The 22,268-nt window shown below is 34.7% G+C and overlaps 1 protein-coding gene across 1 annotated transcript; it reads right to left on the reverse strand.

The window, feature by feature from the left end:
- Positions 1-9,809: 9,809 nt before the first annotated feature.
- Positions 9,810-12,484, reverse strand: LOC137728465 (NAC domain-containing protein 37-like). The gene is made up of 3 exons (XM_068467248.1): positions 12,319-12,484; positions 11,744-12,015; positions 9,810-10,607 (listed from the first exon to the last, which is right to left on the reverse strand). Exons 1-3 carry the CDS (start codon positions 12,482-12,484, stop codon positions 10,014-10,016), a joined length of 1,032 nt encoding a protein of 343 aa, XP_068323349.1. The 3' UTR covers positions 9,810-10,013.
- Between the last annotated feature and the right edge of the window lie 9,784 nt (positions 12,485-22,268).

Consider the following 22,268-nt stretch of genomic DNA (forward strand, 5'->3'; position numbering starts at 1 on the left):
TTGTTCAAGTCAGAAACTCGGACAATAGGAAACTGATAGCTTATAAGAAGAAATTTTCCAATAGTCATCCACAAAATCCTTAATATCACGATGATCATGCAGAATAACTTGCAAAACATGAGCATAAGGAAATCATTTATGTTTCAATTAAACACATGAACACTGATGTTGATCCAACATAACAACAAAAGAGTTTCTATCCCTCTGAACCTCAAACACATGACTTACTAACAATCCAATGACTACCTTGTTGAACAAAACCTCTAAAATCATATTTTTTTTTTCATTTTTTTTTTGGACATAACAAAGAAAACCACTTTTCTGAAACACGCCTCCTATCAAACATCATGACCATCAACCTCCCCCTAATTGATTCAATCAAATCAATAATAGGTATTTGACGCTTTTCAAAAATCATTGCGTTAAATTATTCTGCAGTTGCATTACTCATTTCGCGCCACCAATTTCCTCGAAAATTTATAATAAAATAATTCTCTTTTGGAATATCATTTAAAAATGAATTAGAAATATATCTGCCAACATTTCTCATTTTCTCAATATTCCTATCAAAATCTTCAGCACTACATGCATATGCACAATTCTTGAAATATTCACACAACTGGTCCTTTAAAAATTTATTACTTGCACATTGCCTCTCTAAATTTTTTCTCAAATGTATAATGCAGAAATCATGAGAAGCAGTAGGGAAATACTTTCGAATAACATTCAAAAACCCATGATGTCGATCGGTAATAAACATGATCTTCCTTATTCGGTAATTTAATATTCGAGCCAAATGTTCAACAAATTACGTCCAATTCTCTTCATTTTCTATGTCAAAAATACCATAACAGAGGAAAAATCTATGTATATATAAAAAAAATTATATCAAAAAACAGGTTATGCACATAACATTACTAATGCTGCACATTATTAAACTGATGTTGCGCTTTAATAAACTGATGTTGCACATTATTAAACAGATGATGTACATTATTAAACTGATGATACACTTTAATAAACTGATGATGCACATTATTAAACAGATGATGCACATTATTAAACTAATTCTGCACTTTAATACACAGAATGTTGCACATTATTAAACTGATGCTGCACTTCAATAAACAGATGCTGCGCATTATTAAATTGATGTTGAACATTATTAAATTGATGTTGTATTTTAATAAACTTAAAAAAAAAAAAAAAAACTTACCATTATTTGCACTTTTAGCACAACAACCAAGAAGAGTACTAATATATTTTCCCTTAAAAAACACACCATCAAGGAACAACATTAGTGTACACCATAGGAATCCTTTAACACAAGCTCCAAAAGATATGAATAACCTTTCAAACTGATTATTGTCATTATGAAGTTCTAGTGTACAAAACAATTTATCATTGGCACGTACAAACTTATCAAGGTACCAAGGCAAAAATCCAAATGAGAGAGCCTCATCACTATTAACCTCATTATATGCAATATCTTTGCCACACCAAGCTGCATGATATTTAACATCAAGACCATAATTCTCCTTCATTTCTCTCATAACATCCTTTGTCTTAATAGACGGATTCGAACGAACCTTGACAGCCAACAAAAAGGACAAAACAGAAGGGCCAAACCTTTTATTCTCCTTTTGAAGAATATGTTCAATGCAAGTATGAATATTATTTAATTTTTTAATGATAAAACAACCAATAAACTGTTGCACAACAACATGAACATGCCATTGACACCTTTCCGACATTTTCTTTGAGCAAACAACATTAATACACTTCCAATCATTCCTAGTGAATTGGAAAACAAAACCAACCTCAATAGAGTATTGTGTAAGTTTTCTACGAAATTCAACTGCACCATCTTCATAACTTTGACCCTTATAAGAAATATAACTTTGGCACTCATTTGTTGCATAATGGTGAGGTTCATAAGAGCCATACTTACTCAAAAATTGGTTCTCATCTCCAATAGTAGTAGCTTCACTTATGCAAGACAACGTACTATTAGTAGAAACAATAGACATTTCCTTCTTAGCTTGAACATAAACATCAATAACTGGATTTGAAATCAAGTTATTCACCAGTAGAAGGGTCTGAATATCTTCATTGCACTCTAATAAATAGTGTGGTTCACCTCCATATAATGAGTATTTCAAGAGAAAGCCTCTTGATAACAAACTTGGAAACCTTAAAGTTAATTGCCCACACAAATCTTTATAACTAGTATGCGGATAAAGTGGCACAACTACTGCACAATTTTCATATGTACACTTCAACACTTTAACAACGGAGATGATCTACCAAAAAAAAAAAAAAACAAAAAAAAAACATAAAGTTAAATTGATGTTGCACAGAAATAATTCGATATATCTATGCATTTTAAAATGTAAATCTATAATCAATAGAAATTGATCTTGCACAAATATCTATAACATAGTGCAACACAAAACTAATGCTACACAAGTATTACACTCAAAATTAATGTTTATGTAAAACTGATGCTGCACATTTATGTTGCATTAGTATTATGTTGAAAATTATTAAATATTTATGGAAGGGGGGATGCTGCACATTGATGCTACACAAGTATTACGTTGAAAATGATTAAATGCTTATTTGGGGGGTCCCAAAAAAAAAAAAACTTATGTGAACTGATTATGCACGATTATATGAACTGAAGATGCATAAATATTAATAACCTTCGCTAAATACTAAACTAACTCAAAATACATTCTAATTCTAACAAATATATATGATAACTATACTGCAAAAACACAAAAGGAACTTCAATGAAAAACAAAAGTAGCACAACGAAAAAATCACCTTCGCCAAACACTCAATCAAATAAGGTCAAACCGAATCAAAATCTTCAAAACTAAAAAACTGTCACTGCAAAAAACAAGAACAATCCAAAAAAACTCAATGCGACCAATAAAAAACTGAAAAATCATAGACTCTTTCAAAATCTAAACCAAAATAAATTAAAAAACACTCAACACTTCGAAAATCTAAATTGGAACACATAAAATTCAGAGAGATAAACGTGAAAAAAACACTCACCTTTGAAAAAAACTTGAATGATTCAAACATAAATTATGGCGAGAGATAATTGAGGGAGATGACGAAATATATATCGGAACAGATAAACTTCAGAAAGAAAGAAAAATAGCAGAGAAACAAAAGTATAATTCGAATGATTCGAATTACCGCCGATCACTATTAACAGAATACGGGAACTCCGTTTCTAACGGAAAAATCGGACATGACGTCATCTTACGTGGGTTTTAAAAATTTCCATTCTTGAAATGTTTAAAAAGTGTTGTCTTAAAATATAATTAAGTATTGAAAGTATACTCTAAGTGTAATTTTTCCATAAAAAAACCTAGAAATTAAGCAGTACTGGATTTTATAAAATTCAATAACTCTAGTGTTTTCCATCCTCTTCTTTCTTTTGGAAATGGATATGATCATGATATGACCATGCAACATAAAGTATTGTTGCAAAAGTTTCTCCATCCTGAGCAGTGGCGAGGCCATGTGAGAGCGAGGAGTGGCGGTCGCCACTCCCCTCGACGGAAAACACCATTGGAGAGCTGGGTTCAGCCCTTCTCCTCGCCGGAAAACCGACGGGTGTAGCCCTCTGTTTCCGGTGTTTTGTTTCTGCTCCGCACAACGGTTGCAGATTTGAATTTTTTTTTAATAAAAAAAAAAACATCTAAGCCAAAACGATGTCGTTTTGGTCCTGGTAAAAAAAAAAAATAAAAATAAAACGGTGTTTGAATAAAAATACATATATATCTATATGGGGGACCGCGTGTCCCCTTCCCTTGATCCCTTCAGCCCCGTGCCCCTTTTATTGTTTCAACCTTCCCATTCACCATTCAGAGAGAGAAAGTGCAGCTTTGCCCCCTAAATCCCAGCAATCAACGCCCAACGAAATGGAAAAGTTAGGAAGGTTAATTCCCGTTGGTTTTTTATAGCCATCACCAGCCACTCTTCAGCAACTGAAGTTTGAGCTGTCGGCTTCCAGCCTTCAATCAAAGGTAAATTTTTTATTTCCTAAATTTATAATCCCTAATCCGAATTAATTATTTAACACGAATTTCGTTTAATTAGTATAGAATCATATGGTAATGCACTAATATGGTTAATGGTTATTGATTATTGATATGACATTATGAAATTATTTTTTAGGGTGAAAAAAATTTGAATTCTTGATTATTAGTTGAATTGATTAGTTGTGTTCATATGATTAGTTGAATTGAATTTTTATTTATCGAATAATTTGATTTTATTAATAATGAGTCTATTATGTGATGTTTTCATGACATGAAACCTTGCTGGTAACAATTGTAATTTGTTTGTATTGATTAATTATGGAAAACATTACTATATAAAAAGATTTAGTTGTTGCTATTTTTCTTTAACCTTGCACTCTTTTAAGTTCGTCCCTTCCCCCGAGAAATCCTGACTTCGCCACTGATCCTGAGCCAGAGATTTTGGTTTAATTTGCATCGAGTCCATATTGTATGCTGGGCTGAGTTGAAAAGACCAGTCCAGATTCATTGTTATCTTTCAGGACAAGAAATTTGAATCGAATCTATATATGATTCAAGGCTTCAGGCATTCCCAGTCCAGCCCTTTTATCATTGTTTGGGGTTTTACCCATATCACAATGCTTTGACTTGGATTACATTTTTTTGTTTTTGACAGAGTGATCATTCTAAATTATTTTAATTTATGAGAATGGCATTAAACTCAGTTCACAAGCCAGACACACTGTAATGGCCAATTGACCTATGGAAATTGAAATCATATTAAAGCTTAAATACTGCTTCAAATTCAATTCCCATATAATGCCCTATGTAGGCATCCTCCTAAAAACACTTTTTGTTGGCATAGACGATGGATAAGCCACAAAGGATATAAAATATATATAGCAGAGAGTGGCAAGAAGTACGAATCGCTTGTTCCATAACTATATAGTTTCTTATCCATGTTCAATCATTCACATAAAAGGTCTTTTAAAAATTATTCACAGAAAAGGGAGTTGAAGTTGTGTTTGGGATTGCTACTTCGGCCACGATCTATGGTCTATGAAAGTTTTCACAGCCAAGTACTATGGTCAGATTGCGGGGCAAGCTCGTTAAGGATGTAACTTTAAAACCGAAGAAAGAAATGTTACAAATATATAGTTATACTCAAAACAAATCTCAAAATTTTATACTCAGCTGATCGTGATAACATTTCATTCGTTTATATTTATATTTGTATCCCATTTGACTAATTAGAGAAGAGTAAACTGTCATTTTACCCCTTGAACTTTCACCTAACTTTTGATTTCCTCCTTGAACTTTTATATTGGAAAATTAAGGACTCAAACTAATTTTTTTAGCCGATTTGCCCCCTACCATTAGTTTTTCATATATTCCATCCATATTTCTGTTAAGTGAGGCTATGTGCACAACATGTGAGGGTAGTTAAGTCATTTCACTCTTAAAAATGATTAAAAAACTGAAAATAAATAAAATAACAAAATTTTCCCTCTATTTTTTCCCTCTAATTCCTATCCTCAATTTTATTTTTCCCTTTCATTCCTATGCATGAGAAATGACATATGGTGTTATTGTCTTCATAAGTAGCTAAGTTAGTCTTTTTCTTGAAGCATGTACTACCATTTTTATTTTCTCTAACAAATTAATAATTTGACAAATGCTCATGGTGTTATTGTCTCCAAAGTAGTGCATTAATATAAGAAACATGTTCATAATACTCATACAAAAATGCTCAAGATAATTGCATAATTTTCATAATGTCAGAATAATCCCAATACAAATCCACAAAATGATCCTTAAGAAGTTGGAAAATGTAAGAGATTTTACCATCCATAAGGTATATAACTTAGCTACTTATGAGGTATATAACTTAGCTACATTTGTAGTACATGCTTCAAGAAAAATACTAACTTAGCTACTTATGAAGATAATAACACTATATGTCATTTCTCATGCATAGGAATGAGAGGGAAAATTAAAATTGAGGATAGGAATTAGCTAGTGGGAAAAAATAGAGGGAAATTTTTGTTTTTTTTATTATTTATTTTCAGTTTTTTAATCATTTTTAAGAGTGAAATGACTTAACTACCCTCATATGTTGTGCACATGGTCTCACTTAATAGAAATATGGATGGAGTATATGAAAACTAACGGTAGGGGGCAAATCGGTTAAAAAAAATTAGTTTGAGTCCTTAATTTTCCAATAAAAAAGTTCAGGAGGAAAATCAAAAGTTAGGTGAAAGTTTAAGGGGTAAATCGACAGTTTACTCAATTAGAGAAATACAAGATAAAGTCAAATGTCCTTTTCACATAGCAATGGTGGATTCTGATTGGTGCCACTCAGCATGGCCTTTGGCCCTTTGTTGATATGGCATCTCTGAATTGGAATACGATCCCAATTGATTGTTATATAGGAGAGGAGGAGCTGGTTTGCATTTGTTGGTGCCATCATAATATTCATATGATATAATTGTTGTCCAAAAGGAAGCTTATTTTGGTCAACCAATACTAATTGCTATCCATCTTCACTCATCAATCTTTCCCACTCTCTTCCTTCAAAAGCTAGCTAGATTGCTAGCTCAAGATCATTTTCTTTGCCTATAGAAGCTCTTGGTTAGGTCACAATTTCAAATAGTAAAATTTAAAATTAGTTCTTAAATTTCACCATAGTTTAGATTTGGTCAATGAAGTAAAAATTTCTTAATTGAGGACACTAAATTTAAAACAACGTGTGCAATTGGTCTATCCGTAAGCTTTTCTATCATTAATTTCATTACGTGGCATGACATAAAACTCGCAATTAGTCCCTGAATTTTTACCCTAATTTAGATTTTGGTTCCTAAATTTTTACCATAGTATAGACTTTGTCTCTGAACACATATTTTACAATTTAATATGTGAGACTTACATGCATGCCATATTATTAGACTAACAAAAATGTTGACAAAAGTCAATGACATGAACCAATGGTGCACAATTTGTTAAATTAAGGGACCTCAAGTAACAAATATTTAGTTCATGGACGAACAAAACTCAGACCAATTTCAATATTTTTTTTCTAAGCTCAAATACAGAACCGATTACCAAGATTGAAACTTTCCAGTTCCTTTTGAAAACCACTTCAACCCTTCCTGAGTTTAAAATGTGAATGAAGTTTTCATTTTTTTAGAATAATAAGCATATATTAATATATATACCCTTTTGGCTTTTGGGACCGGCTTGGCAATGGTGATTATGTATTCAATTAAAGAATCAACTTGGTTTTCAATGCACTCATTTGATGAAACGTGAATGTTCTAACAGCTCATGCTTATGTTATGGGGCTGCTCAATGTGACATTTTCTGAAACGGGGTGGGCAAATGGCAATAATTGTTTTTGCTATATATACTGATGACTATATAGTAAATAAAATATAGTAAAGCTCATCATAAGGGTCCAATACTATATTCTATGAACAACTCATCTGTGTTCGTGATATACTGGCTCAACGGTTGCAGACAAAAAGTTACGAGCACCATATATTAAATTTATTTGGATAATTAAGTTAATTAATTTGGTAATTTTCTATTGGTCGTAAATATTTTGTGCTTTCATCAACATGGTTAAGATTCCAATTCTACATAAATTAATCTGGCAAATTAACTGTTGGAGTTAAAAAAAATTAGTTGCTTTCTTAGTTAGGGTTTCGAATCTGGTTCCTGCTCTGTTGTCAATTAGAATGAAATCTAGGTATCGATGTTAGTCTAAGTAGTAAAAGAGAATGGCGTAATAAGTTAGAATATCTTAGTCGATTAGTTAAGGATTCAGGAGTTACAAGAATGTTGCTTACTAGTACTGGGTATTATGCGTCTGTTTATGTTAATTATCCAATTCACCGGAGGCCACTCTGCACTTTAGAATTTTCATCATAAGAGTAGCTTGATGGTAATCATTCCCAACAGGATAGTGTAATAATCAACTTGTACATGCTGAAATTTGGCATGTTTCTATTGGCAATTGCACCAAATGTTGTGAAAAAAGGTGCTTTTTATGGCTAAGGTGCATTAGGATCCCACGTAAAATAACATGTTAATATATCTCAAGTGCAATTAATTGTCAAGGGTTCCGTTTAATGTCTTCTAGAAATACAAGTGGATCATGCTAATTGCAAAGCTTTCCGTTTAGTGCCTTTTACACTTTACATTGATTGATGATTAATTAGTTAAAAGTGAAACATATTTTTTTGCTATTGTCCCATTCTAATTAGGTCCTACCAATTATGCTTTGTACTAAGGTCAATTAGAAGTTAATTAGAGTAGATCCACCAAGTTAAATTAATGAGAAAATTTACAATATTCCAAAGAAATGAATACTTCGCTCACTCAGAATATTTAGATCAAATTTGACGCTGCTCATAACTAAAGAGTTAAATATGCATAGCATATGCTAAGTATCATCTAAAATGGTCCACGTCATGCAAAAGCCAGATCATAATTTTTATTTGATTATTTCGTCCAACACAAAAACTCCAACATTTAAAATTCATTGGATTGTAGTGCATGCTGGAGTTTCTCATACCTAAAATTGGAAGTGTGGCAATACATAGAGGGCATATGCATATGAAGCTAAAAATACAAAAGAGGGCCAAAAAATGTCAATGAGGAACAAAGCATGCCCAACAGGTACCACGTTGCACAGCGCATGCTGGACAGTGAACAACCCATGGGCCCACCATACCGACAACCAAGATACCACCATTCTTAATCTAATTAAGCTACTTGTATATAAGGAACGCATGTAAGGAACTGCAAGTTAATCAGATTTTTGACAAAAGAACGTACAATAGAATGGAATGTGTGAACTATCTTAGCTAATTAGGGTTTCTGAGTTTTGAAACATTTATTCAGTGGTACAGTTACAAACATGCATTGCAACGTAGGTCACTAAAAGTGTGTGATGTGGCCTTCTCATGCAATAAGTAGCTGTTCTATTTCATGCATGGTCATGGATACTCAGCGCAAGCATGGAGAGGCCTTGTTCAAAATTAAACAATATCATCTAATTTTACTATAAGCTGAAATGTTATTCCATAATTTATTGTTCAAAATCAAAGATGATAAATAAATTAGGAAATGATTTTCACACACTCATTTTACCTTCTACACATTTTCGTTAATTTCTATATCTTCGATTCCCTTTTTTTTTTACTCAGGCCAAAAACAAAGAGAGTTGTAGGGTGAGAAAATGGGGTGTGCAAATCATTTCCTCAATATATTTTTTTTCTTTTATACAACGATATATTTACAATAAGGGGCTAAGAAAATAAATTAAAATCGAATTCGCCATTAATAATATTTGATCATTAAATCTCATTAACATATAAAAAGGAATACCACTTGGTTGTAGTACTAAGTAAAATAATTTTTCTAACAATTTATCATATACGCAGAGATGATGGTGTTCACTAATCAACACCATGGCCTGTATGTATATTACCTTAATCGGTATTGTTTAACCTTTTCCTTTTGGGTTTATCCTCAATTAATTGAGTTGTTGACCAATTAGAAACATTTTTTGTTTTTGTGATGCGGGGAGGAATTGTAAGATAGCTGAAATTGTTGTGTAGTATTGGAATTGTTACTTCATATAATAATTCGACTATGTTATTGCACGTAATCATAAATGTGTCCACTCTCACTATATAATAATAGGTAATAAGTTGATTTTATTATGTAAATGTGTTTCAATACCATACAAATTTTTTCGCGAGATGTACTCATAGTTACATATATAAAACCTTGTGTGTGTGAATGTGTGTTAGCGGTGTGCAAAAGAGAGAGAAATCCACTCGCAAGCATATTTTTACAAAAATATGTCTTAGGATCGACATTCATCAACCCTTATACCATTTTTAATACCTACGTGCGTACCAATAAAATTACCTTCCCCCAAGTGTTGTCCCTCTTGCTTCATTATTTTTCAAATATGCATATCCCAATATCACAGTCAGGACTCGAATTCAGGAACCCATTTAACTTGTTCTCCACTTGATCATCATCATCCCTAGCACTACTACTCTGCAACAACAACAATGACATATCTGATTCATCATGTGCACCAAAGCTTGCCTCTCCATCACCTTCATACCTCTCCTCTTGACTTAGCTGTGAAGCCACAAACTTGTCCAGAGCCCTCCAGTCAGTAACCTTCTCGGCATTGTTGCACCCTCGAATACTTTGCTCGTCTTCTAACTCGGTATTGTTCTCAGAGATAAGAGACATTGAGGTCGGCCGCTTTATTAAGGGAAGAGACGGGCTCTCAAGCTGAGGAAGCTGGACAAACGGATCAGAGTGCAGGAAGTTCAAACTATCAGCTTCTGTCTCTTGCTTGCACATGAAATTCTGGCTTAAAAAGCTCTGGGGCTGCCTCATATAATCCGTTGGATCAGCGACGGAAGTGAGACCGTTAAGTTCTTCGTAGAAGTAGCTTGAGTCCCAGCCTTCAATGCTTTTGTTTTGGCTACTGATTCTCTTCTTGAATGCTCTGCATACCACCCATCCTTCTTCCTGCAAAAACTTAACCAAATTACTTATTTGTAAGTGAAATGAGACAAAAATAATTAATTATCCGATTTCGATTATTTAATTCTTAATCATTTTTTTGGTGGAAACTGGAAAGAGGTTGATAGGGTCAATGTTTCTGTAGGGGAAAAGTGAAAATTTTCCTTTTTTACCTTTATACATATACATGCATTTTCTTTAATTAGCTTTTGCAGTTTTCTTTCTGTTTGGTAGAGAGAGATAGTAACTTGATGTCAATCTAAGGGTAATGGCCATGCATGAGAAATGGATGTTTACTTTTTGACAAACTGAAAGCCAAGGTTGGAAGATGAATTGGCAGAAAGCAAACTAAAACATGCTTTTGAAGGCTTTAACTTTTGACTTTGATGTGTTGGTGGAAGTGAGAGTGCATACATAAGTGGTCTACGAGTTACGCATGCAAATTTAGTCTACGAGTTACGCATGCAAATTAAGTGAGATTGTTCTACTATTCCCTTTAGAAAATCTGTTAGTTTCTGCTTTTTTAGAATTGCATTACACAAAAATCTACACATCCATATTGCACTTGTTTCTCCATAAACTTCTGTACAAAAGTGCACTTATCTTAATATAGAAGGTCAGTGCCACTAAGTAGAGTGATGGGTAAAAGACCAGAGAACAACATTCAAAACTCGACTTCGTAACAAAACAAAAAACAAAAGGATCAACAGTTCGAACATCGATCCTTCCTCCATTGACCTTCTTTGTAACACAAATGGGCCGGTAATAAAAGAAATTTGTAAAATATTTTATAGGTGTACGTTAGCTGGAAAAACTATAGGTCTCATAGATCTCATACGAAGAAGTCATGAGAGGCTACTATCACATCTTCTACGATCGAGCATGGAAAGATAAAGTGTTGTCATTGACATTTTAGTCTATAAAGTGATGGTATGCCAAACTCGATACATTGTACAATTTTATGCTCAAATATTTAAGAACCAAATAATCAACCTAAGTATTAGCTAGGTCAACAAGTGCTGTTCAAATTCCTTCACATGGTGACCTTGAAAACAGGTTCAAAGTTTAGGTTTTATTCTGTGTGTGTGTGTGAGAGAGAGAGAGAGAGATGGTGATGATGATGATGGGTTTTGATCACTTGCCTGCGGAGGTCCATTTTCGTCAGATTCGAGCCTGTATTCGTGCATGATCCAATCAGTCTTCTGTCCATTTGGAGCCCTTCCTTTGTAGAAGACGAGGGTTTTCCTCATCCCGATCAGTTTTGCCTTATCATATACTGATTTGTCTCGACCCGTTGCCTTCCAAAACCCAGCCATGGTTGCTCTGTTGGTCCTTGTCCCAGTTGGATACTTCTTGTCTTTGTGGCTAAAGAAGTACCACTCGTTCTGCTCTTCATACCCGATCCGACATCTCTCTGTCCATTAATGCCAATAAGATCATCAAGATCCATGTTATGTAAACCTAACGTTAATTAATTACAAATGTAATGCAGCAGGTAAGGTGGATTAGTATGTATTCGGCACCAACCCATCAATGCGCAAAATAGTACACAAGGTTAGAGCTAGTATAAGGTTATATATACAAAGAAGAAGAAAAAAAAAAAAAAAAAAATTAAGAAACATCCACTTGATGAGAGCCAAAAACCCTAATTAGCATGATCCGGTAAATGATCAAGGGATGAAACCCGAACAATGCACTATTAGTTCGTGTGTAGTACCTTGAAGATCCCATGGTTCGATTCTGTAGAGATCAATGTCTCTGATGACATCAAGATCGATCTTCTGGGAGGCAACTTTCTTTCTAAGATAGTACCCGACAAGCTCTTCATCCGTCGGATGAAAGCGGAAACCAGGTGGGACAGTAGACTCGATTGACTCCATCATAGCGCAGTTGGTAGTTTGTACTGTTTACTACTGCATCAAATTCATCACCACTGCCATTAGTACCCACCACCACACCAACTTAATCAATGAGAACTTATAAGTAGAGCTAGCTAGCTAGAGAAAATGAAAACTCGGAAGAAAACGTTAAAAAAAGTGCCAACACATAGCTTTATTTAGTTAAAAGGTAGAAGAAGAAAATGAAAAATGTAAACAACAGGAACAATGAAGACTCAGAGAATTAAAAAGGTGACAAGTGTTATCAGAGACAATCATCAGCTCATTTGGTGGTGAGCAACCCCACCATTTCTGGTTTGATCAGGGAATTATAATTATAAAAGCGTGTTACAAACAAATTAGTAAAATAATACTTTTAATTAGTTAATTAATTACCACAGAAACAGAGATTCGGAGACGATAAAGTAATTTAATTTTTGCTTAGGTTAAAAGGAATAATATAGAAAAGGAAACCATGAGAGTTTGGTTTTGATAAAAAACGAAGAGGAAGTTGGAGCTTGCTATTTGTTCAGAGGTGAAATGGGGGATCTCAAGAAACGGACAAGTAGAGGTTTGTGCTAATGATGTTGTCTTGTGCTGGTGAATGGTAGAAATGATGCATCAGAACGGGGTTTTCTATTATAATAACACTATTAACTTAATAATTAACTTTTGTAGACCAAATATATATATACACACACACACACACACATACTCTAAAGATCAAAAACAAAAAATAGTTTTTTCTTTTGTACGTTGAGGTGTCACTAATGGTAAAGAAAAAAAAATAATAAAAGTTTTAACTATGCTCTAGTATATAATATGCCCTGAATGAATAAGTGTTGAATATATAACCAAGAATTTATTGTCATGAATATAATAGCCACGGATATCGGTGTATTGTATACAGAAGTACATACTAAAAAAATCTCAAAATTAAGAGGACATTTGAATTTGGGAGTTGCAAAAACAGAAAGGGAGGATGACGTGATCACAATTAAGCATGCGTTTCTCGAAAGGGAAAAGGGTTCGGAAACAAAAAGATGGACAGCGTTTGATTGGATCAAGCCTGCTAAGAGAAAAGGTTAACAAAAAGAGAAAAAGAGAGACCACAAACTCTCTTCTGAGTCTCTGAGTGTGAGACTAGAGACTATTTCATACTGCAGAAACGGGGGATTCTGACCTTCTTGTCTGTTTGTCCACAATTGCCGTGGCAAATATCTGACCCCTTTTTCCTTGATAGACTAGTACTCAGCAAAAATGCTGCTGACCCATACCATACATACAAAAAAAGAACAAATTAATTAAGAGCATGCATGCATTTACAACATCATTATTGTTCTCTTGTTAATTAAACTCCATCAAGATGAGCTTAATCCATGCGTTTAAATAGTTAATCCTGACCTTAAACTCCAGGTTTGTATCTTCCTCTTCTTTTCCTCTTTCTAGCTTAAACTCTACAAGTTCTCAACAAATAAATAGATCATGAGTAAAATGCCACTTTGATGGGTGCCTCTTTAAAGGACAAAGCTAGTGCCTTCAACTAGCTAGGTCAAGAAATCAATAGATCAGAATCATTTAATTTTTCATGATGAGAGAAATGATTCAAATTTTCTCATCGGGTAGTGTAGAGACCAAGTCTTGACCGAACAACCAGTATAATAGGTGTCGGCCGGAGGACTTGTTGCTCGAGTGGTGGAGAGTATTTATCTCTGAATCCGAAATCAGAGATTGGATTCACCTTCCTGAGATCGATTCCCTCTTCCTCTTTGGCCTCTGGGGTTCTTAACAAAAAAAGAAAAGAAGAAGAGAATGAAAGAAAAGTTTGTGAAAGGATCAAGAAGAAACCCTATATACCTATACATATAACTGCTGGGAAATGGATCTTATATACATATATTCTTCTTTGGAAATTGGGATCAATATGCATTTGGATAGATTGATGGATGAGAGGGAGAGAGAGGCCTTCTACTGATCACCTCCGTCGTCTTAATTATCAAGAACAAGCAGAGAAGATCATATATATTCCTACTTGTTGAGAATGACTAATAAGACGCTGGCTATACATACGCGTTTAAATATTTAAGGAATTTTCCATTCAAATACAGACTAATTTAGTTAAATAAACAATTGAACTTACCTGATCAACTTTTGGTGTTGGTGTAATTACTCGTTAAAAGACAGAAAGCAACGAAGAAGAAGAAGACAAATTCAAGTAGAAGTAGTAGTAGAACTCCGTTGAACAACAACAGCAGAAAATAAATAAAATTTAAGAGAGAGAGAGAGAGAGAGAGAGAGAGAGAGAGAGAGAGAGAGAGAGAGTTTTAAGAAAGAAATTCCGTTAGGAGAGGAGAGATGGAGACAATATAAAAGGGAAGGGGAGGGAGGGGAAGGATTGCTCGATTGCGCATGGGTTGATGGTTGTCCCCAGTACTTGACGTCACTCCCCTAGCTTCCTACACAAACTCCCTTTTTTCTTCTTTACTTTCTTTCCGTCCATATTCTCTTCTCACCATTTTTAATTAATTTACAAGCTTAGCTTGTTTCCCAAGTTTAAAAGGCAACTTCCTTTGATGAATTCTTAATTTTTTTTTTTTGCACAGTTAAAAAAAATTACAAAAGGATCAACAAAGAATCGTTAAAAAGGATTACAAAAAGATCAACAAAGAATCGTTGAACTGTGGAAAATGAATCCAATATTGATAGGAGAAGGGATCTCGTATGAACTTATAAGGATTCGAGCTATTTTTTATTTTGTCAATTGGTTTAATGATTTGGTGGTTTAATGGTTGGGGATGGAGGGTATGGTGAGGTAGGGAGGAGGAATTTAGTTTTGGGTTTTCTAGGAGGATAATGTTAGGAAGACCAAATATTTAACTCAATTTGCAAACCAAATGATGTGTTACCAATAGGAAAAAAAAAACACGGCAATCAACATTTAAATAATAATTCAATCATCAACAACCATAGCATTTAATTTACAATATTTGGTTTAAAAAATTTGTCTCCTTAGAATTACCCTTTTTGGAATCTGTTGTGCGGGAGAAATTTTTCAATGTGCCCGGAATATGAGGTGTACACTATGTGTCATTATACAAGTAGTGAGATACTTGTGTTAAAAAATTAACAATTTAAAAATAAAACTTCTCACCATTTATATAATAACACGTGATGTATTCCATCTGTATTCCAGGCACAGTAAAAAAAATTTCGTTGTGCAGAGAGAGAAAGAGAGAGAGGTGGAGTGTGTTGTGCGTAGATAGGAAAAAGAGAAGAGGAAAGAGAGAAAAGCAACGGGGGATGAGGTTGGTTTTTTTAAAATATTTTTTAGAAGTTTTGGAAATATTTTTATTTATCTAAGAATATTAATAATAAATTTACATGCTCTTGTCTTTGCTCTTATCCAACAAATGGAGTTCCACAAAGATAAGTACTATTCGGAGTGAATAGTAAAGGCAAGTTAACTACCTTGCCCTTACCTTCCCTAAACGGGAAAAAGAGAAATGGGATTTTGTATGGGCAAATCCCCCATACAAATCATAATATTCCTTAACTATGACTTTAGCAGGAAAATTGCTAAACTAGACATAAGACTGGTTGTAAATTAAAGTGCCCAATTCAAATATTTATAGCAAATATGTGGCCGAACTTTGAATGGTTATAGTTGAAACTCATCAATTTTTTTCCTTTCTAAATATTCACTTAATCAAGGCATTTTTTCTTTTTAAATATATATATATATATATATATATATATATATATATATATATTTCTTGTTAATTCCTCTTTTTATACAAGCAATAGTGAGATACTCCATTGATGCTATCACTGACTGACCGGAGCAAACGATGCAAAATTTTCATGGTAAAAGCGGAGATCAATTCTTACTTTTTAGTCCAATTCAATTTCGAAGAAAATTGGACTTAAATAAACTTTGAAAAATATATATTTCCCCATATATTTGTTACATGACGAAACTATATCACTTATTATATAATTAAAATATTTAATAAATCAAACGATTTCAATTGTAAATATTGAAACGACAACCCTTTTAAGTGCAATGTCCTCAAAACTACATGGATACATGTAGTTTGACCCTTTTTGTTTTGCCATATGGTATGTTTTAAGGTGGGAAGATTTTGGGGAATTGGTTTAAGGAATCTATCAAACGGAGCAGTTACTTAAATGAAACAGGCAACAAAGGTTTTCATAGTGGCCGTAGTTTTGGGGAGAGAAACGAGGAGGGCGAAGCCATTTTGGATTTTGCAATGGCATACAATCTTTAAGAAGAGAGAAGAACATGTGATCACCTACAAGGCTACAAGAGTGGGTCATCAAAAACACAAATAGATTTCTTTTTAATGAGGAAGGGGGATCATATCAATTGTAAAGATTGCAAAGTTATACCGGGAGAGAGCCTGGCTAACCAACATCGCATGTTGGTGAATTCGTACATATCAAAAGAGATAGAAGAACGAACAAGACCATAAATTGTCCTAGAACTAGATGGTAGAATCTAAAAGTAGAAAAACAAGTCACTTTCAAAGTGAAAGTACTTGCTCAATGCATTTGGGATACAAAGAGGAACGCTAGCCAAATGTGGGATTCCATGGCTAGTTTTACTTGAAAAATTGCAAACGTAATGTTAAGAAAGTCCAACGGTTTTGCTCACATTGAAGTGGAATGAGGAGGTATAGGAAAATGTTAAGGCTAAGAAAGAGTGTTGTAAAGCCTTATCCAAGGATAGAAATTGGCGAAAACTATGAGAGGTATAAAATAGAGGAAAAGGAGCAAAAAGAGCCTTGAGAGAAGCGAAGCTAGCGGCTTTTGATGATATATAAGCGATTAGATACCAAAGAAGATGAGTTGGATATCTATAAACTGGCTAGAGTAAGAGAAAGGAAGACAATAGACTTAAAACTCCATACTTTTAGGGCTGTTTCACTTAACTTTTAAATAATGGGTCCTGAAGCTACCCACTATTAATATATTTGCTTTCAATTGCTATATATTATGTCTTGTATATATTGTGTTTGTTTACAGGTACTATGAACCTAAAGTTTATAATTTAGAACCGGAATTTCGGAAAAGTGCCATAGAAAACTTGAAGTTTCTTAATGCGCAACACTCATGTTGAGACCCGAAGTTCTCCATGCTTAAATCTGTTTAAACCAAACCATGTCTTAGAACCTAAATGTTCTAACTTTGATGTTTATGGAAATTTTATTTCCTAAAACACCAATCACATTCTTGTTTCCGCCATTCAGCGTATTGTCGAACTGTAACAAGTTCGATTTCACTGATTTGGAAGTTTCGAACAAGAAACTACTTTGTGGAAACAAGATGTGACATCCCATTTGACTAAGACTAGTTGCAAAATCATTGTAGCTAGTTATGGTGTTGAATAGCTGAATAATTCTCCGCCTGATCTTTATTCAAAGACTTATGCCTGAAACATATCAAATGGAAGTACTTTACTTTCGAGGACTCAATGGCTCCTTGACTCACTATGACCGTTTCACATCATGGAAAGATGAATTCTTGCCCGAAGCAAAACATGATTGAAACCATTACGTTCATGAATAGGTACAATTCTGAAGTTTATATTCGATCGAATTTTGATTAGAAGAAAATCTTTCTCGCCTTTCTATATCTAAATTGCTCATGTAATAGCAGTATAGAGAGTAGAAGTTTACCAAATTCTCGGATCTGATTACTACCACACTTGTGAGAGAATGGTACCCCAGCAATTCGGCTGGGAAATACCAAACGATATTGACCCAGTCTCGGTAGGTGGTGCCCTACTTCAGTAGTGCATCCCTCATTCGACAGGGATGCATTGACATGCATTCTTTGCTTCGACAGAGATACATTGAAAGGCATGCTCTGTTTCGGCAGAGGTGCATTGAACGGTACTACTCTGCTTTGGCAAAGACCTACCGAACAGACCCTTCCGGCTTCGACTGGAGCCTATCGAACATACCATTCTAGCTTCGGCTGGAGCCTACCGAACCCAAATTTGGGTCTGTCTCTCTCTCTCATAATCCTAATGCGAGTTTATTTTACAACATATGGTAGAATTAGGCCTGCCAAGAGGTGGTATCATGTTCGAAGTATGATCCTTGGCACCTAAGACCTAAAAACTTCAAGAATACGGGATAGTATTCCCGAACCTCAACCATTGGTGGCTCAGATTAACAAGCTCAGGGCTCACCGCCTTGATTATCTGATCACATTTATTTGATTGGATAAGTTGGAGAATTTACATCGAAAACTTTCGAAGAATATTGCATGTCAGTTGGGTTTTTTGAAGTTGAACATCCAGTACCCTATGTTCATACCCAGAATGACCCAGCAGAATCATTCATTAAACGCCTTCAAATGATTGCGCGATCGCTTGGTCATACGTACCAAGTTCCCAATCTCGACATGGGGCCATGCAATATTACAAGCAACCATGTTGGTTTGCCTGAGGCACGTCACAACCCAACCTTATAAAGTGCATGTCAGTTGGTTACCAGATACGAACCCGACATATCGCATCTACGCGTCTTTGGTTGTGCAGTCTATGTGCCATTTTGCGCCGCCCTTACGTATAAAAGAAAGAAAGAAAAAAGATATTCAGGGAAGGATGAAAATCTATGTCGGTTATGATTCTCATTCTAATGTTCGTTTCTTAAAACTTTTTAACATGCGATCTCTTTACCGCTCATTTTGCGGATTGTCACTTTATGAGACAGACTTCTTGGCATTAGAGGGAGATAAGAACGTCAACGTTCCTACAAAATGATGTGAATTATCATAGACGTCCCCACTATATCTCATCTTGATCCCAATCTAGATCGTCAAAGTATAACCAGACACTTCCTCTTATCTAATAAAAAGTGACGAGATCACATATACCAGTTGTAAATGTGCCTGCAAAGATATGTACCGAATGTATGATGGACCTTTGTCCTAAAAGCAAGAACGCCATTGTTGTGGCTGACCCTCATACATTGGTGGCTAGCCAATCAATCTGTCCTACGCCAGAAGCGTGGCAAATCAGTCGATTCGAGGATTCATTTCCCTAAAATTGGAGGAACATGGCATGAACGAATCCGCCCCTAGATCGCTGTCTCAATCCTTTTCATCTCATGAGATTAAATCCGGATTACTGCCGAGACTTGAAGTTCTTGGTCTAGTGTACTAGTTTTGATGAGATATGGAGTTGGAATGAGATTATCATAGATGATGTTTCGTTTATATTGTAACTACCGACGTAAATGAAAAACGACGATAACAAACTGCATTTCGTTGATTAATGTCAACGTAGAACTAATTGATCAACTAGAATAATTAATCCATGTGATTGATTGCAACATTATAAACGTGGTTGTAGTATCTCTGGGATCCTGATACGAAACATACATGGAGTTTCCAAATGACTTACATGTACTGATTTAAATAGTTCTAGACCACAAGAACACCTTCTTGGTTCTCAAGAGGCTTTCACTTTACAGATGCAGAACTATCTGGGCGGATGTGGTATACCCATCTAAGTGAATATATGTTATGTCCGAGTATACCTTGATCGTCCATACGCTAGATGCAAATGAGACTTTTACGAAGGGTATGGAGCATAAGGTTCCATATTGGAACGTGAGGCAACCATATCTAAGTACCATTGGCATTTGTTGTACTTAGCTCAATGCACTAGAATCGGACATCTTATGTGCTGATAATCTTTTGGCATAAAGCAGCACTGTGCTTACACGCCACCACCAAATTTGGTGTTACGGATTTGGGCTTATCCATCCCTATGCATCTCAGAATATATCACACCCCATTGATCTTCAGAGTGATGCCTACCTTGTGGGATTCGTTGAATCAGACCATCTGTCTAATCGCATAAGGTACATTCCCGAATGATTATGTCTTTACCATTAAATGAACACCACAATATCTTAGAGGTCAACCAGATATACCTTTGTTGCGAAACCTTTAAATCGTTCCAAGACTCACTGTATTTCATCACGTGAAAGATATAGTCCAGAACTCTTGTGGATCATATTCAAAATCCTTGCGTTTTTCATGTATCGTTAAGTCCCAATACGATGCATGAAGACAACGCCGTATGTATTGACCAAATCATGGTACATCCAACAAGTCAACACCAAGCATATTGTGCCTACATCAGCATGAGCATCAGAAGATTGAAGTCAAGCAATCTGATCCCAGATAACCTTTACCGACCTCTACACGACGTCACTGTTGAAGTCTACCTTCCAGAAACTTGTTCGAGGAATTGGTATACGTAACTTTCTCACTTGCAATGCTTGTAGTTTCATTAGGAAGTTTTATCAAACTCAGGGGGAGCATCTAGAAATATACTCACTTGACCTTAATGTACTCTTTTTCCTACGATTAGGAGCATTTTTCCCACTGGATTTTTGCTACCTGACTAGATTTTGACGAGGCACCTATCCTGGGTTGGTCATACCCTTGTGTACATCCTACTTGTGTCCCGAAGATGTATAGTTTTGACTTAATGTAACTTCTCACTTTTCTCCTTTGACTATGGGCTTTTGTCCCACCTTGGGTTTTGCCATAGCGAGGTTTTGTGAGTTTTACCACCCATGCATTCTTCCGTTTGTTTTGAGACTCGCATTCGTTACTTGTGCCGACTAGACAAGATGACTTCATCAATTGCTTCTACATTTGCCTGAAGATTTGATGCGTCGTCTACTTGAATATTTGCACACTCAAGGGGGAGTGTTGTGACATATGTTCTAATCAATATTGTGATTGTGTAAATCCTAAGTAGAGATAGAATATGAATCCTTTGGGATCTAAAAGATCTTTCCTTAGAGATAGAATAGGAATCCTTTGGGATCTAAAAGATCTTTCCTAATAGATTGTGTATTACTTGGAGAGCAAGTTTCTCTCGTCCTTAATACTATAAATAAAGGCACAAGGACTGAGGAATGAACACACAATTCCACTAGCCTATTCTCCACTCTCTTTTTCTCTATGCCACACCCCTCAGTTAAATATAGGTCACAACAACAAATAATTTATTATGAATAGTTAATTGATATTAACACTAAATTTGTTAGATACATATAGTTATTAAAACGATTTATATAATTAATATGCATTTCATAGAAATGATCTTAATTTAAAAGGATATTAAGACAATGAATAGTTTTTATTATAAATTCTAAATCACGAAAATATTTTAGTCGCAAGGCTTTGACAAAGTGGTGCACTAGCTCCATTAGATGGATGCAAGTATTTTTCATATTGGGAGGGTATTTTGGTCATTTAAATTGGTATTCCACTTCCATTTAGAGATTGCAAATGATTTGATGTCTTTGTGGACAAGTATTTTGGAGAAGGAATTGAGTAGAAAAAGAAGGGAAAACGTAAGAGTGAGGAGAACAATCGAAACGACCAACGTGTGACACTGTCTGTGGACGGTGGATGGGTTTTAGGTGCTTTTTTTTTTTTTTTTTTTTTTCGTTTGCACTACTTTTTTATGGCAAGACATGCATGATTTTCTATTGGTTTTGAATTTTCTTCCATGACGTTGGGCGTATCATTTTTTAAAGATTTTTCAATCCGAAAATTATGGGTTTTATTTAAAGTCTCATTAATATAAGAAACTATAAATTTCAACTTTTAAGTTAAAAAATATAAGAACCGACATTAAAATATATCAATACATTAATGTTAGGGACTTTGACCAAAAACTAAAAACCAATAAGATTTCAGTCAAAGAACATTGGTAGTTAAGAACCACATA

The sequence above is a fragment of the Pyrus communis genome, chromosome 1, assembly GCF_963583255.1.
Source record: "Pyrus communis chromosome 1, drPyrComm1.1, whole genome shotgun sequence".
NCBI classification, from domain to species: domain Eukaryota; kingdom Viridiplantae; phylum Streptophyta; class Magnoliopsida; order Rosales; family Rosaceae; genus Pyrus; species Pyrus communis.

Excerpts from the sequence above, each read along its gene's own strand:
- LOC137728465 (XM_068467248.1), bottom strand. The coding sequence starts at position 12,484 with ATGATGGAGTCAATCGAGTCTACTGTCCCACCTGGTTTCCGCTTTCAT. Across the intron at positions 12,016-12,318 it reads CGAACCATGGGATCTTCAAG|AGAGATGTCGGATCGGGTAT; the intron begins GTACTACACACG and ends ATTAATGGACAG. Across the intron at positions 10,608-11,743 it reads ACGAAAATGGACCTCCGCAG|GAAGAAGGATGGGTGGTATG; the intron begins GCAAGTGATCAA and ends AAGTTTTTGCAG.